This window comes from Vicia villosa, linkage group LG3, assembly GCF_029867415.1.
Source record: "Vicia villosa cultivar HV-30 ecotype Madison, WI linkage group LG3, Vvil1.0, whole genome shotgun sequence".
In the NCBI taxonomy this organism is placed as follows: Eukaryota; Viridiplantae; Streptophyta; class Magnoliopsida; order Fabales; family Fabaceae; genus Vicia; species Vicia villosa.
In genome coordinates this window covers 55,764,405-55,781,257 of record NC_081182.1, presented here as the reverse complement: position 1 = coordinate 55,781,257, position 16,853 = coordinate 55,764,405, and the positions used below count along the sequence as shown (strand labels likewise).

The following is a 16,853-nucleotide window of genomic DNA, read 5'->3' as shown; positions in this document are numbered from 1 at the left end:
AGTCGATGGAAACAAGAAATAATAGAAGCACGGATAAAGGTTTAGCCAACTAATAATTCAAACGAAAATAATAGATGACGTTCTTTTAGTTTAAAGAAATAGAAGAAAGGTCAACAACAACAAGAGAAGTAAAATTATAAAAAATAACAACTAATTTAAAAATGCCGAACCAAAAATATAAAAAATTGACAAAATAGAAAGTTCAAAATTACAATTAGCCTTAGTTATTTTTTTTTTTGTATTAAAATACTCTCTTCAAGAACCACATTAGGTAATAATGATATTTGTTTACTGGAGTTATGAGTCAAAGTAATAACAATAATAACATTTTATTGAAAAACTAATTTATATAAATAATTAAATAATCATTTTAGTTAGGGTGTGTTTGTTTTAAGGATTAAAATTATAATCTTTGAAATAGTATTTTAAAAAATATTATTATTTGAATTTTATTTCCATTTATGTGTTTGATGACTAATATAATTTTTTGAGAATATTTATGAAATATATTTAATTTAATTTTTAAAATAAAAAATGAATAAATTGAAATGTTTGTAAATGAAAAGTTATGTGTAGTTATTTTTTATTTTCATGGAAATGTAAGATTCCACTTCCACCCTATAACATGGAAATAATAATGAACACTATTATGTGAAAAATAAGTTCTTAAGAATAAAAAATTCTTAGGTATTAATTTATTAAAATTTGAAATAAACATACGAATTTAAAATATTCCAACCTACATTCTTCGAAATAAATTTGCAATTCATAAAACAAACAGTTGCTTATAAAAAATACAGTTAAAAAGAAATAATTTATCTTATTTTTTAATACAATATTAATTATTTTAAAATAAATTTGTGTGTTTCATTTTTTACAAATCAATAACTTCAAGAAAATAATAAAAATAAATTTATTAATAAATAATAATAATATTTAATAAAATATTATTATTTTTATACAAAATTTTAATATATGTAAATTTATTCAAATAGTTAATTTATTTTAAAACGAATAAAATAATTTATAGTTTTTTTATTTTACATAAAATATAAATTCTTCTTATTTATATATGAATAAAGTTAATTCGAGTTAAGAAATATTTTTCAACATCATTTTAAATTTATTTTAAATTTAAGAAAATGACTTTAAACTTTTAAATTTAAAAAATATTAACTTTTGATAATGTTTTCTATATTTAACTTGTGTTTATCTTTTCTTGAAACATAACTTGTGTTTAAAAATAAGTTAACATTTTCATTTATTATTTAATTTATTTATTTATGTTTCTTACAATCCGAATTTCGTCGTCTTGCTTGGTACTCACTCTCTGTAGCTATTTCAGATTTTCGAAGTCAATTTACATTCTAGGGTTTCGTGTTTTTTCAATAATCTTTTTGTTCTGGTTCGTTTGCTTCATTTCATATTCATTAGATTCAATTTTCGGATTCAATTCAAATTAATGCTTATATAGGTTCTTTTTTAATCCCATTTTGCAAATTTCATAATTTTTATTTTTATTTTTTGAAATTGCAGATCCGAATGAACCTAGTTTAGGAGGGAGCATTTGAAATGTCTGAGAATAATCACGTTGCAGAGCAAGATTCGGATTCGGATCCTCATTTGGGAACCCAATCAAATGGGGAAACAGAATCTACCATTGACCAGGTAAAAATTCCCAATAATTTATGTGTAATTGAAATGGGGATGGTAAAAAGTTTTGATTTTTAATGAATTAAATTAATGAGAGTGAGTGATGCAGGTAACTCATGTTGATCTCCAAGATGAAGTTTTGGAAGAGGCTGAAGATGGGATGTTTGAAGATTGCCCTGACGAGCTAAACTCGTTCGATGGTAGGCAAAAGGAAGAAGAAGCTGTAGATACTGAAAATGGAGATGAGAAGGAAGAGGAAAGTCAAATTCTTCATATACAACAGAGTGGCGCAGCGGGGGAGCTGGAACAGCTGCGTATTAAGTTTGAGAATGCTGTTGCTGAGAAAGAAAGTGTCGTGGAGGAATATCAGGTGTGTTTATGAATGACAAGTTTTGGTTTGGTTTGGTTTGGTTAGTGCAGATTCAGTTTTGTTGCTGAGAAAAAAATTGTTTTTTTAATTTATTTTGGTGATTTTTTTATAGGAACTTTTATCGGCGAGGGACCGTGAGATAGAGAATCTAAATGCAAAGGTTTCTGAATTAGTGTTATCCAATGAGAGTTTGCAAGTTTCGTCACAAGCTCGGTTTGAAAAAGATGGTCATATTGATGATGTGGTGGATAGGATAATATATTCTCTTGCAACTGTTGTTAATCGAGAGCAAGTATCGGATGATTCTAGAAGTGGGAAAATAGTTTATATTGAAGAAAATACTGCACTTTTGATTGAAAAGTATAATCAGTTTCTTTCTGAAATTTATCAACTTGGGCAGTCGTTTTCTGAGGTTGGCTTGGGTAGTATAGCGAATGAATATGGGAACATACTTGTTGATGCTCGAGGTGGTTTGCTAGAGCTCAAGAGAAAGGAAGAAGAATTGAGTCAAAAACTGTCTCATTTAGAAGATGAAAATCGGAAGCTGGTTGAAGAGCTTGACAAGGAAAAGGTGATAATAGGGACATTGAACACTGAGCTTGGAAATGTAAAAGTAGAACTAGAGCAGGAAAAGGTTAAATGTGCTAATACCAAAGAGAAGCTTAGTATGGCTGTGACAAAAGGAAAGGCCTTGGTCCAGCAGCGAGATTCACTGAAGTCATCTCTGGCTGGTAAATCCAGTGAGCTTGAGAAATGTTTAATTGAACTGCAGGAGAAATCAGCTGCACTAGAAGTTGCTGAACTTACTAAAGAAGAGTTGGCCCAGAGTGACAATATGGTTGCATCCCTGAATAATTCATTACAACAAAGTCATGCAATTTTTGAGCAAGTAGAAGAAATCTTGTCTCATGCAGAACTTGATCAGCCTGAAATGCTTGATTTGCCAGAGAGACTAAGATGGCTTGTGGATGACAGAAATAAACTTAAGGGCGCCTTCCTGGAACTACGCAAATTGAAGGATTCTCTTTCTCTACTAGACTTTCCAGAGTCTGTTTCATCATCTGATCTGGAATCACAAATGAACTGGCTTATAGATTCTTTCCGTAAGGCCCACAATAATATTTATGCTCTACAGGAAGAAGTTTCTACAATCAAGGAAGCATCCATAAATCATATTGATCAGATGAGTATTTCACTTTTGGTGGATTCACAGGAAAAAGATTACCTTCAGGCTGAATTAGCAGATTTGAGGTTTGAATATGGCGAGCTAGTTGGCAAGAACCATCAGATTTCTTTGGAGAAGGATCAGATAGTGAAAATGTTAATTGATTTTTCCGGTCTAAACATGAATGATGAAGGAATTGATCAGTTCTCTTCCACCACTTTGATGATCATTGACTTATGTTTTCAAAAATTGAAAGGACAGAATGGTTCCCCCTCCGAAGCATCTCATATTGATTACGCATTGTTTGAAAAGATTCAAAGTCTCCTGTATGTCAGGGATCAGAGCTTAATGCTCTACGAAGACATACTTGAAGAAGATTTTCTAATTAGATCTGATGTGAATATGCTGACAAAAGAGTTAAAAGTGGTATCTGAGGAAGTTATAGCTCTGAAAGAAGAAAGGAGTTCTCTGCTGAAAGATCTTGAACGATCAGAGGAAATTCAAAGTCTACTGTATGTCAGGGATCAGAGCTTAACGCTGTATGAAGACATACTTGAAGAAGATTTGCTAATTAGATCTGATGTGAATAAGCTGTCAAATGAGTTAAAAGTGGTATCTGAGGAAGTTATAGCACTGAAAGAAGAAAGGGATTCTCTGCTGAAAGATCTTGGACGATCAGAGGAAAAGACTGGCATGCTCAGGGACAAGTTGTCCATGGCAGTTAAGAAAGGAAAGGGATTAGTTCAAGATAGGGACAATCTAAAAGGTATTATAAATGAAAAGAACTCAGAGATTGAGCAGTTGAAGGTTGATTTACAGAAGCATGAATCTGAAGTTTCTGAATACAAGGATGAGATCAAGAGATTGTCCAGTGATTTGGAAAGCATTCCTAAACTAGAGGCTGATCTTCTGGAAATAAAAATGGAAAAGAATCAGTTTGAACAGTTTTTGATGGAGAGCAATAACATGTTGCAGAGAGTGATGGAATGCATTGATGGTATCGTTCTTCCAGATGATCCAGTTTTTGGGGAACCTATAGATAAGGTGAAGTGGCTTGCTGGTTTTGTCAATGATTGCCAAGATGCTAAGGTGCATGTAGAGCAACAGCTGCAGTTAGTTAAGGATGAAGCCAATATACTTGAAGTTAAATTGGCAGAAACCCAAGAAACTGTAAACTCCCTAGGGCAAAGATTATCTTCTTCAGAGGACACTGTTTCTCAACTTGCTGAAGAAAAGATAGAGTTAGAACGCGAGAAAGAAAAAGCTGTGGAAGAGTTACAGAAAGTTAAAGAAAAAATTGCTGAAGCTTGCAGTACTAGTAAGTTACTTGAAGACGCCTTATCACAGGCAGAGAAAAATATTTCTGCGCTTTCTGAAGAGAAAGAGCAGGCTCAAATATCTAGAGTTGCTGCAGAGACAGAGTTAGAGAGAGTTAGAGATGAAGCAGTCAGGCAGACAGGAGAACTAGCAGAGGCCAGCAGAACCATAAAGGATCTCGAAGTTGAACTATCTCAGGTTGAGAGTAAGGTCAATTTTTTGACTGAAAAGTATGATGCGGATCAAGTTGTCAAGACTGATCTGGAAAATGAATTGAGGAAGCTGCAAGATGAAGCAGCAAATAATGCTAGTAAATCAGTTGATGCAGAGATAGAGTTAGAGAGAGTTAGAGATGAAGCAGTCAGGCAGACAGGAGAACTAGCAGAGGCCCGTAGAACCATAAAGGATCTAGAAGTTGAACTGTCTCAGGTTGAGAGTAAGTTCAATTTGTTGACTGAAAAAAATAATGCTGATCAAGTTGTCAAGACTGACTTGGAAAATGAATTGAAGAAGCTGCAAGATGAAGCCGAAAATAATGTTAGTCATTCAGTAGGTTCGTCTGCTACTATAATATCACTGGAAGATGAATTGTTGAAGGCTCGAGATGATATTTCTACCCTAGAAAATGCAAATGAAATTGCCAAACAGGAAATATCTTCGCTCAGTTCAAAGTTAAGTTCATACATGCTTGACTTATCAGAAAAGAATGGCCGCCTAAGTACCAAATCCCTAGCACTCCTTACATCCTTTAATTATCTTCTGACACTTATTAGAGACGATGCTCTATTTTTCAAGATAAAACAATCCTTTGAGACGAAATGTGAGACCTTGAAGAAAGTGCATCTCACTGTGAACAAAGTAAATAGCTATCTTACCCTGGCTGCTAAGGATTCCGAAGGGCACCTTGAGATGGAGGTAATATTCTTACTACTTTTTAGGCCTTTGATATTTTCTTAGGTTCTGTGCACTGGGCATTTGATACTGTTTTGATTTAATCTATGAATATTCTCCATCTAAGTCTTCCAACCACTAAGATATATGTATCCATATATAATTGAAAATTCTGTGGGGATTAATACAAAACAACTGAACTGTGTCATCAATACCATGAAAAATTGTACCGGGTTTTTGGGATCAAATGTGTTATTCCAATGCTCTTGGTTGTGTTTAATTATCCTCTCTCTCTATCTCCTCTAAATATTTTGATTGTAAATGTGATGCTGTTTATTCCAGGAAGATCCACCCGTAAGAAAACCATTTACGGGCATCCTTGAAAAATTTGAAGTTGAAATAGACAAAGGAGAGACTATTACTATTGACACCATAATCTCATCAATTGGAAAAATTGCAGACGAATTAATGTTGAGAAGCAAACATATTGCAGATACGTTTAATGAATTTTCGGATTCTATTGATGAATTTCTTTCTCCTCTCCCTGGAAAACTACTGGAAACTGAGTCAAATATAATAGCTATTGTTGAGCACATGAAAATAATGAAAGATGAGGCAAATAGTGTGGCAAAGTTGAACGAAGAAAAGGATAATATTATCGCCTTCTTAGAGAATGATATCAATTTATTGCTGTCGTCATGCACTGATTCTACCAATGAACTTCAGAATGAAGTTCACCAAAATCTTGGGCAACTTGGCTCCACTTTTGAGGTCGAGAAGTTCAACCATGAAGCAGATGAACAAGTAGAACATCATAGAAACAGTAAATATGCAGACGCATCAAGAAAGTTGATAAATGCTTCTGGAAAAGTTCAAACTTTGATTAAACAGTTCAAATATAAAAGTGAGCAAGCAGATACAACAGTTAGAGATTTGCAGGCCAAATTGAATGAAACCACAGTTGCTTTTGAATTGGCTACAGAGGAGAAAGACGTCAATAAGAACAGAGTTTTGCAGTTGGAGTCTGATATTCAATCACTCGAAATTGTTTGCAGTGAGCTTAAGGATAAGGTAGAGGGTTATCACGGCCTAGAAGAAAAACTAAAGGAAAAAGAGGAAGAGATTTCATCAATGCACAGTGCTTTGATGGCAAAAGAAGAAGGTATGCAATGTCAAAATCTGTATGGACCTAACCATATTGAATTTATTTTAAACGTGCATTTATTGATTTACTTTGTTATGACTAGATTTTCCTTTTTGCATTTGCAGAAAGCTCTATCCTCTCAGCATCTCAGTTAAGAGATATCTTTGACAAGATAGATAGGATCGATATCCCTATTGTAGAGTCTGAAGATGATTTGGAGATACATACTTCAGACCCTGTGAAGAAGCTCTCTTACATTATTGATAGTGTTACAAGGTTGCATCATCAGATGAATTCTCTGTCTCATGATAAAAAAGAGATGCAAACAATCCTTGATACTAAGGTTCTTGAAATTAATGATCTAAAGGAGGAAGTCAAACAACTCAATAGACACTGTGAAGACTCAAAAATGGTCAAAAGCGAACTTTTTGAACTGACCTCTGTCTTGGAAAAAATTATAGATATTTTGGGAGCCAACGACTGGGTTGTAGATAGAAAATCTAAAGGTGTTAAAGAATTATTGCCAGCATTGGAAAAGCATATCATTGCCATTCTTTCGGAATCTGAAAATTCAAAATCTAAGGCCCAGGAACTTGGTATTAAATTAGTTGGAAGTCAGAAGGTTATTGATGAATTAACGACCAAGGTTAATTTACTTGAAGATTCAATTCAAGATAGGAATTCTCAGCCAGAAATTGTCCAGGAAAGGAACATATACGAAGCACCCTTATTACCTGCTAGCTCCGAGATAACTGAAGTTGAAGAGGTGCTATATTTTAACAGTTTTCTTTAGTTTAAATTTCTTACATGATGCAATATCTGCGTCTACAAGACCATTTCATAATCACCTTTGCATTAAAAAAAGAAATTATTTCATGTCATTCTTTTCTCGCCGCCACTGCATTGATGGTTCCAAATGATTATTAGGTGATAGAAATACAGCATAAAGATATGTCTGCCAGTCCTTTATTTTATTCTTGCACTCAAGCTGATGACTTCGGAATTTATTCCAAGGGTTTTCTTTATGCATATTGGAACTTTATTTTTTTCCTGGTTTACCATCCCTTGTTTTATGTCAATAATTTATTAGCGTGCTGCGTTCTCAAAATTGAAATGCTTTTCCTCTAGCTGCCAAAAACTAATGTGTAAGAAAGAGGTTAAGGGGAGTGCATTTTTAAAGTGTTTTCTTATTTACACAGGGATCTCGTGGCAATAAAAAATTATCTCCTGTCCCATCGGCTGCTCACGTGCGAAGTATGCGAAAAGGATCTACTGACCATCTTGCACTTGATATTAGTATGGAGTCTGATAATTTAATCAGCAGTACTGATACCAACGATGATAAAGGTGATTACTAGTTTCTCTTTTCTGTAAACGATTTGATTTTAAAACTCGAATACTGAATAATAGATTACTTTGCAGGTCATGTATTCAAGTCTCTGAACACTTCTGGATTCGTACCGAAACAAGGAAAGCTCATTGCAGATCGTATTGACGGAATATGGTAAGCTGTTATTTTCAGCATATCATTTTTACCTGTGGTAAAGTCGGAGTAAATGAAATTGTCTGTTTCTGCAATCTTAAAATTGACATGGCAAAATAAATGGCCATCCGTGTTGAAGACTAAAATTTTACCAACCAAACACTTATGTTGGGTTTGATTTCTCTATGCAGGGTATCTGGTAGCGGTATTCTCATGAGTCGCCCGAGAGCAAGATTGGGACTCATCGGCTATATCCTAATCATGCATATATGGCTACTGGGAACAGTATTGTAGAAAAACTGTGATCTATCCAATATAGAATGCTCAACACACAATGGCCTTCATCTGCAAATTCCAATGTAGATACAGTATCAATGTCCATCTGCTTCTAAATGAAGCCTACCCTGTTCTCTATTAGTTCTCTGCAATCACATTTTAGGGATTGAGAGATTTTAGTTTTCATGTTTGACCTCAGTTTCTAACATTGTATTAGCCCTACATTTGTTACAATATTAAGGGATATTGTAGGTAGAAAATAGGTAGATGAATTTTTTTCACTTGTTAGTAGTATAATAAAAATGTAGAAAAAATTTTATAGTGACAAATTTTTTTCTAGCAATGAATAAAATATATTATATTAAGACCTGTTGAAGATATTTGTTTAGCATTTTGAACTATGTTTATTTCTGTTCTTTTTATTTGACAAGTTCTGTTTGTTGTGCTAATTATATATGTACATTATACTAATATATCAATTTTATTTACCATAAATAGTTAACCAGTTAATTTTTAACCGAAAAGTGGTTATTGGAGGGATAATATTGAAAAACAAATTTAACAAAAATTGCCATAATAGTAATATATTAATAATAATAGAGTAAATCATTTGTGAAAAAACCAAAACAAAACAATTACAACGTAAAACTGCAAAAGCAAATTACCAACGTTTTGGACAGCTAGTTTTCGTGGCACTTTGTTTCTCATTCTGTTATAAAAGTTTTTGCATTTCACCTTTATCTTATTCATTCCACCTCACCCCTTATTTTCTTTTCTATTTAGTCTCCATTCCTTTTCTTCATAATTTCTATCTATCTTCTAAACAATTTCTAGTGTTCTTCAATATCATCATCATCACAAATTCATCAGCTTCAACCTCATGGCTTCGGTATCATCTTGTCCCTCTCCGTCGTTTCATTATCATCATGCAATGCACATTGATTTTTTTTTTTATTATGTCATTTTCTTTTCTGCATTGTTTTGAAAAATGATAGAATGGTGATGTTTTCTAATATGCAGTATTCCGAACAAGATGGAAAGCCTCTACCGAAATTCGGAGACTGGGATGTAAACGATCCCGCCTCAGCTGAAGGGTTTACTGTTATATTCAACAAGGCTAGAGACGAGAAGAAAATTGCATCTGCTTCTGGACGTTTTCCTTCGCAACGAAGATACGACTCTCGCGGTCGCAACAACAAGAATAATAAAAACACAAAGACCTCATCTAAGGTACTCTATTGTTGATGATGATGATAAATATTGTGTTAGTTTATTTGTAGATGAATGATTTATGGTTTTGTTTGCAGAAAAAGTGGTTTTGCTTTAGTGCTTAGAGAGAGATGGATATGAGGATATGCATATATATTTTGCGATGATTAATTAATCTCATTGATTATGAGATAATAGATGGATGAAGAAACAAAGAATGAAGAAGAATGGTTCAACTTGCTCAAATCGTTGATTGGTGTAGTAGCTTGTAGGTGTTCATTTGATGCATCAAATGCTACTAAATTATAACATCCAAGATTTTGTTGTAAATATATATAAAGCAAGAAAGCATGTCTTTATTTTTTTATTTATAATATTGCAGATGATATTATAACATATAGTTGTTTCAATCTCAATTCTTTCGCACAACTTTTTCAAGTATTGTGGCTTTTGGATCTTCTGTGTAATTTTTAAGAATTTGGACAGAGATGTAGTATATTCATCTTATGATAAATAGGCTTGACCTTATAAAAGATGAAAAATGTCATGTTAATTTCGCGCGGGGAATTTCTTATTCCATCTCATGTCCAATAGAAGGATCCTATGTAATTTCTAAAATGCCCCTGTGAAATCGGAAGTATATTTTCAGTGCGCACCTTTTTTTTTTTTTTGTTAAAAATGATTGAAAACCGGAAGTATATTTGCGGTAGGGGTGTTCAAAAATGTTGCTAACTGAATTGTATATTTGAACTGAATTGTATTGCACCATAAAAAAACTGAACCACTTAAATGGTTAATGAACAGAACCATTTAATTTAAACAATTCAAATTCAGTTTAAAACCGATTCAGAACCAGTTTTATTTTATAAACAGATTTAATTATGAAAATTAAATTTTCATAAAAAAAGAAAAACAATTCTGAAAATAAAAAAAAAAATTCTTATAAAAAAATTCTAAAAATAAAAATAAAACATAGTTTTTAAAAAAAAATCTCGAAAATAATTTTTACGTCTATTTATGCGTCTAAGGGGGCAGATGACCCCACAAAATTTCTTAAATATTTATATGCATGCATATCTAATAGTACCTACACCTAAAATATTTATCTGCATGCATATGTAATAGTACCTACACTATGTTAAATTAAAAAATTACTCCAATAACATATCTTCCCTTTAAATTTTTTCTTGGACACCGGTCATTAATTAAATAAACTTTTTATGAGGTTTTGGAAGCCAAAAAAAAATATTATGAATTAGTTTTCAAACTAATAATAATAATAATAATTAATAAGGGAAACAACTTAAGTGGTAGCAGCGTGATTGGCAAATGCACTAGTCTAATGTCTATTTCTATAAGGAGGTCTTAGTTTTGAATTTCCTCGTTTAACTTTTAAATCAATAACGTGTAACATTTTTTCTATGAATATTTTCAAAAATCAAATGAAAAATCACAGATAGATAAATTATTTGCAAGTTACGAATATATGCAGAGAATATTTTACAAAAAATATTGTTACAGTGATTAAAATAGAGAAATCACTAGATTTTTAAATATGAACATGTGAAGAAATATTAGATTTAAATAAATGATATTGTATTTTTTAAATTATAAATTTACTCTCACTATTTAAAATAAATCTGAATTTTTTTTTAATGAAAATTAAAAAAAAAATCAAAATTTTTTTCCTGAAAAATAAAAAAAATAAAAAAATAAAAATGAAAATAATATTTTTTTAAAAATAAATACTCTAAAAAAAATTTTAATATTATTTTTTATTAAATTAAATAAATTAATTTTAAAAGAGTTCAAAATATAAAATTGGTTTAAAATTGTAAATTGATTATAAACTAGTTTATAAATATAAACTGGTTCTAAACTAGTTTTAAATTGAATTGAAACCATTTTAACGGTTAACTGAATTTTTATTGAAATGGTTATTGCAAACTGAACCAAACCATAAATGTGGTTTGGTTCAATGCAGTTCATGAACCATGAACATCCCTAATTTGCGGTTGTAAATCGACAATATATTTCCGGTGTTAATGCTGCCAGTAGCAGGAAAAATTTAGGCAGAGAAATGTCATTTTTTAGTCGTTGTTTCACATTAAATATATTGTACAATTCATACAACCAAGAAAATTGAAACAAATATATATATATATATATATATATATATATATATATATATATATATATATATATATATATATATATATATATATATATATATATATATATATATATATATATATATATATATATATATTAGTACACATCACAAAAAGTGTACGTAGTCGATAAAGGGATAACCCAAAAATAAAAAATTAGAACCAAAATATAAATACATAATCAAATACTAATGGGTATGGTAGATGATGAGCTGGCCGGTCACCCTCAAGGCATCCCTCCGCCGCCTCCTGTAAAACGGAGCCTCCTGAGCCTCCGCTATGATGGCATCCAGAACACCTCTAACATCGGATCAATCTGGAAACATACCTTTATCAATACCATCCTTCACAATCTCCATGATACGACGACACCTAGGCAACAAGTCAGTGGTATGATCGACCCTAGTCTGCTCTTCCTCTAGGATATCCTGATGAAATGGCCTCGGTGGGTTCCTTGGAGCATCATGTACCATGTATGGATGAGACACCAGGAAGAACTATATCATGTAACCGTACTCGTAACTCTAGTCGTCTGGTGCTACGCTACTCCAGGCCTCATCAGGAATAAGATGATTCTCAAAATATCAAACAAAACATCCATATCCCTTAGTTTTACCATCGGAGGAGCAGATACAGTAGGATCCCAAGGAATGGTCTGGATGAACCCGAACTGACGCATCACCTGCTCAGGTATATAAGCAGTCATCTTGTGAATCCCGTAGGCCAACCGACCCATAAATAGCACAACCTCGTCAAATGGTATCGCCACACGGTGGTCGACGTATGAACATAAGTGTATGTCCTCATGCACCAGTCAATCAATGTACACCCGGAACGGATCTATCGTCTGGTTCCTTCGGAGCGGGTCGTATGCGCAGGAACACAACTTATCTTTAGTATAACCTGTAGCAAGTGACCAACCCGAGATGCGGGGGAAGTGCTGTAGGATCCATCTTTGAAGTAGGAAAATTAAATAGTAAGTTCCAGAGTCAAAATAATTAACAAAGACCACAAAGACAAAGAAGTTATATCATCATGAGTGACATCTTGCCGGTCATCTGCTTTGTATTCCACTTAATTCCTTCATCCAACTTCGTGTACAAGTAAACCAGGCAAGGAGCCCCCCAGTTCCACTGGTGGATCGTCTCAAAATCATCAAAATACCCAGGTACATGATATCGGTGTAAGTGGCACTAGTGTCCATAAAAATTTGTGTGCCAACAAGATACAAAAGGTAAGCTCTCATAGCAAACCTCATGTGAATGGTAACTTGCTCGGGATCACCATCAGCCTCTCGTGCACACCTTATCTCATCCGTGAACTAGTTACCCAAATAACTATACCTGACGTGGAAACCACGAGTTTTATTAATCTCTTCCAGGGCATTCTGAGGGGTAACTCCCAACTTCTCAACCAATATATCCATCTCCTCCTCTTTATCAATCCTCTCATGATCCAAGATTGTCCCTCTAATCGGAAGATGCAGTAGACACGCGACGTCGTCGAGTGTGATCGTCATCTCACACCATGTGGTAGATGAAACGACAACGTCTCATGGTGCCACCTTTCAACAAAAGCATTAATCATACCATAGTTGACCACATTGTATCCACACTGGGACAAATCTTTCAACACTGTAAGCTCTAAAAGCTCATCAAACTATGGCTCAACAGGGGGTATGAGTCTACTGATCTTTCGCCCGTGGTTAATGACCTTGAGGGTATCATGTTCCTGCATAAATATTTTGACAGATTTAATCAACAAACCAAAATTCAAAATTCATAACAAAAATGTAATAGAAATCAAAATTCAAAATTCATACATGTCATTCCTATATATATATATAGCAACATGGTCGAGGTAAAGAGGAATAAGGGATTAATCAGATGGTCCTCCTCCAAAAGCCTGAGGTGACGCAGGTGCAGGATCAGGTGCCGCCTCATGAGCCTGCTCAGGTTCCCGGGATGACTGAGGAGCCGCCTCAAGCATCGTCTAGGACTGAGGCTGCGATGGAGGTTGTGGCTGGGCCTCTGGTGTCTCCTGAGAATCAAACATCTCTCCCGCCTCAAATTCACTCAATGGAGAAGTGCGTGTGCGGGAGGACGGGGGCGGAGACGGATGAACTGGAGAATCCCGCCTATTGTGGGAAGACGGTGTAATAGGAGTAGAAGCAAGAACCCCAGAGGCTGAAGCTGTAGGAGGTGCATCCGTTACGGCCTGTCCAGAGGCAGGAGGAGGCTAGGTTGCCAGACTCCTTTCTCTCCGCACAGAAGTATGGTGTGCAACCCTTCTGAGCCTCAATGGAGATGCTCCTGTAGAAGTATGAAAAAATGTTAACTTAAGGACCAGTGTTCAAAACAAAGTTGAAAATAGATACAGACAAAAACCAGAAATTCACTTGCGATTTTGTTCTTGCTAAAATCGAAAATGCACTTCCAGTTCCTGCTGCGATTACAGAAATACGTTAATGGCTTCCCTGCCCCCCAAATGAGCTCACAAAAAACCCATTGATCATGAAAATGACATTGCCAACACCTTTTCTAATGATTCCTAATATTGATTAAAAAACTACAAAATCCCAATTTCTAACCTAAATCACACATTTGAGTGGATTTTACATAGACAAAACAACTTACTTGATTGATTGTAGTTGATTTTCCTTGATTGATTGTGGTTGGATGCTTGAGAGACTGATGCTTGATGATTTCTAACACCTTGGGTTGCAAATGTGGTTGATTTGGTGAAAATGAGATTGAGAGAGTTTTGGTGTGTTTTGTGTTTTTTATTTTGAAAGTGATACTATAATGGGAGGGGAAGAGGAAACACGCCTTTTAGTTAGTCTAGAAACTGGAAATATATTTACGTTTCTAAACCATATTTACATTTTCCTATTCTCTTTGAAAAACCGCCAATCCATCTTTCATTATTGTCCCTGATTAAACCTCCACACCCAACATTATCATTGATTTGAACAACACCATTTGTGTCGAGGCATAAACAATCAACTTCAGTAAAGTTCCAATGACTTTGCATCCTCTGAGTTTGATTATTATTGATACTATTTTTTAACTTGACATACTAGTATATCTTCGAACTTCATATTTGATTAGTTAAGCTAAATTTCGCGGCATAACAAAATTTGTCACATGAGTATGTTGGTTTCTCTAATGCTAGATGGTATGATACATTGTTAACCATACAAAAGCTACATTGTATGAACTTTGGAAATGCATAAAACCAAATGTTAAATATTTCCATGTCTTTGGTAGTAAGTGCTACATCTTGGATGATCATGGTCAAAGGAGAAAGATGGATCCAAAAAGTGAAGTAGGGATTTTTTATTGATACTCTATAAATAGCAGGGCTTATAGAGTATGAAACACTCTTACCATGACAATGATGGAATCCATAAATGTGGTTGTTGATGATAATCCTTAAGAGAAAAAGGTTGTTGAGGATGAAGATGATGTTTCACCTCAGTAGACAGATGTCTCAAACAAGGTTCTGACATAGTACAAATTCTGAAGAAACCTATATAAAAAAGAACCATCCATTAGAGTTCAGAAAGATCATCCTATTGATAATGTCATATGAAATCTAAATGAGGGAGTCATCTCCAGATCCATAAATATGATTGCTAATTGTTGCTTCATTTCCAAGATTAAACCTAATAATGTCAAAGAAGTATTAACTGATGAATTATGGAGAGATTCTATGCAAGAGGAACTTTTCAAATTCAGGAGAAATGAAGTTTGGGAGTTGGCTCCAAGACCTGAAGATGTTAATGTCATTTGAACCAAGTGGATCTACATGAATAAATCCGATGAAAATGGTAATGTGACAAGAAGCAAGGCAAGGTTAGTTGCTCAAGGGTACTGATCGGTCACCAATTTCACTTATACTTCGCAAATTATTTGGTAAAAATCGGTCATTTCGGTAACACTATGAATGGTTTGTTCTTTGTTTTAAGTAGTTATTTCATGTTTTGTTAATCTAATTGTTAGTGGTAATTTTTAGTAGAATAGTTACTTTTGATCACTTTGTTGGTAGTTATTGGTTATTTTAGGTGTAAGGAAGAATCGCCGAAAAAATGGGACGAGAACAGAAGAAAATAAAGCCAAAAATGCAAAGAAAGTAGCTGACGCGGGCGCCAGTGTCGTGGGACACGACCATGTCAGCTGGAAAAAGGAAAAAAATGCTGTTGGGAGCAAACAGAGGCTGACACGGGCGCCAGTGTCGTGGGACACGGCCGTGTCAGCTGAAACATGGAAAATAGGACTTTTGAAGAGAAAATAGAGGCTGACACGGGCGCCAGTGTCGTGGGACACGGCCGTGTCAGCTGTTGCGGCCATAATTTGTTTTTTTAGCTGTTTCATTATTTCAAGTCTCATTAAGGGCGTTTTCGACTTTTAACATGAATGGAATGTAACCGAACACTACTTAGACCTAGTTTGAGAGTTTGTTGGATTATCTTGGATCATATTGAAGAATTCTACGGTGAAGAAGAGAAGCTAACAAGGGTTTCGGAGAACGGAGATTTTCAACAGCAATCGCAATTGAAGATCAAAGCTTTCCCCAATTTTTGTAATGTCTATCATCTTTATTTTTAATTCTTCGAATATTACTATGAGTAGCTAAACCCCCCATTGCTAGGGGGGTGTCCCTGAATTGCCATTGTTATGAACCTTATTTTCATCAATTTATGTTATTAAAGTTTTATGAGTTTATTCTTATTGTGCAAAATTCTTAATGCCTTTTCTATCGGACAAATAGTTTTCGGATTCACGGTTGAGGTTTAGGTCAGACAAACCAACTCAACGCAATTTGCACAATAACACTTTGGTAAAATTGCTTAAGAATGAGGATTTAACCGTAGTAACCGTTTAATTCTTGATATTCATTATTATAGCACTTGTTGTTATCTTTAATAGCTAAGGAATTAGGATTAAAGATAAACACCAAAGGTTTTCCGTTAAGGAATTAAGGAAAACAACTCTTGAGATTCGGTAGTAGCTCATTATAACTATATTTCATAAATTGGGGAATAAAGTTCATTACGCGGAAATTTAAACACCTAACCTAGCATGCTTTCTCATATTTTCAAGAACCGTTATTTTACTTTTGCTTTCAATAGTTATAATTAATATAATTTCTCTACAAACAAACAAATCCCA

At 34.0% G+C, this 16,853-nt stretch overlaps 2 protein-coding genes across 3 annotated transcripts; both read left to right on the top strand.

Moving 5' to 3' along the window:
* The first annotated feature begins 1,252 nt into the window (after positions 1 to 1,252).
* LOC131661499 (trans-Golgi network-localized SYP41-interacting protein 1) lies at positions 1,253 to 8,626 on the top strand. Of its 2 annotated transcripts, none has more exons than XM_058931063.1 (9): positions 1,253 to 1,319; positions 1,537 to 1,668; positions 1,763 to 2,023; positions 2,136 to 5,420; positions 5,739 to 6,558; positions 6,666 to 7,306; positions 7,740 to 7,887; positions 7,963 to 8,044; positions 8,215 to 8,626. In XM_058931063.1, the coding sequence occupies exons 2-9, from the start codon at positions 1,573 to 1,575 to the stop codon at positions 8,315 to 8,317; spliced, it is 5,436 nt and encodes a 1,811-aa protein (XP_058787046.1). In that variant the 5' UTR covers positions 1,253 to 1,319; positions 1,537 to 1,572; the 3' UTR covers positions 8,318 to 8,626. The 2 variants fall into 2 exon arrangements, with proteins under 2 accessions (XP_058787046.1, XP_058787045.1); XM_058931062.1 differs by having other exon boundaries at positions 1,258 to 1,405.
* A 207-nt stretch (positions 8,627 to 8,833) lies between these two features.
* LOC131661501 (protein NOI4-like) lies at positions 8,834 to 9,855 on the top strand. Its single transcript, XM_058931064.1, has 3 exons — positions 8,834 to 9,188; positions 9,320 to 9,529; positions 9,607 to 9,855. The coding sequence occupies exons 1-3, from the start codon at positions 9,180 to 9,182 to the stop codon at positions 9,631 to 9,633; spliced, it is 246 nt and encodes an 81-aa protein (XP_058787047.1). The 5' UTR covers positions 8,834 to 9,179; the 3' UTR covers positions 9,634 to 9,855.
* Positions 9,856 to 16,853: the final 6,998 nt, after the last annotated feature.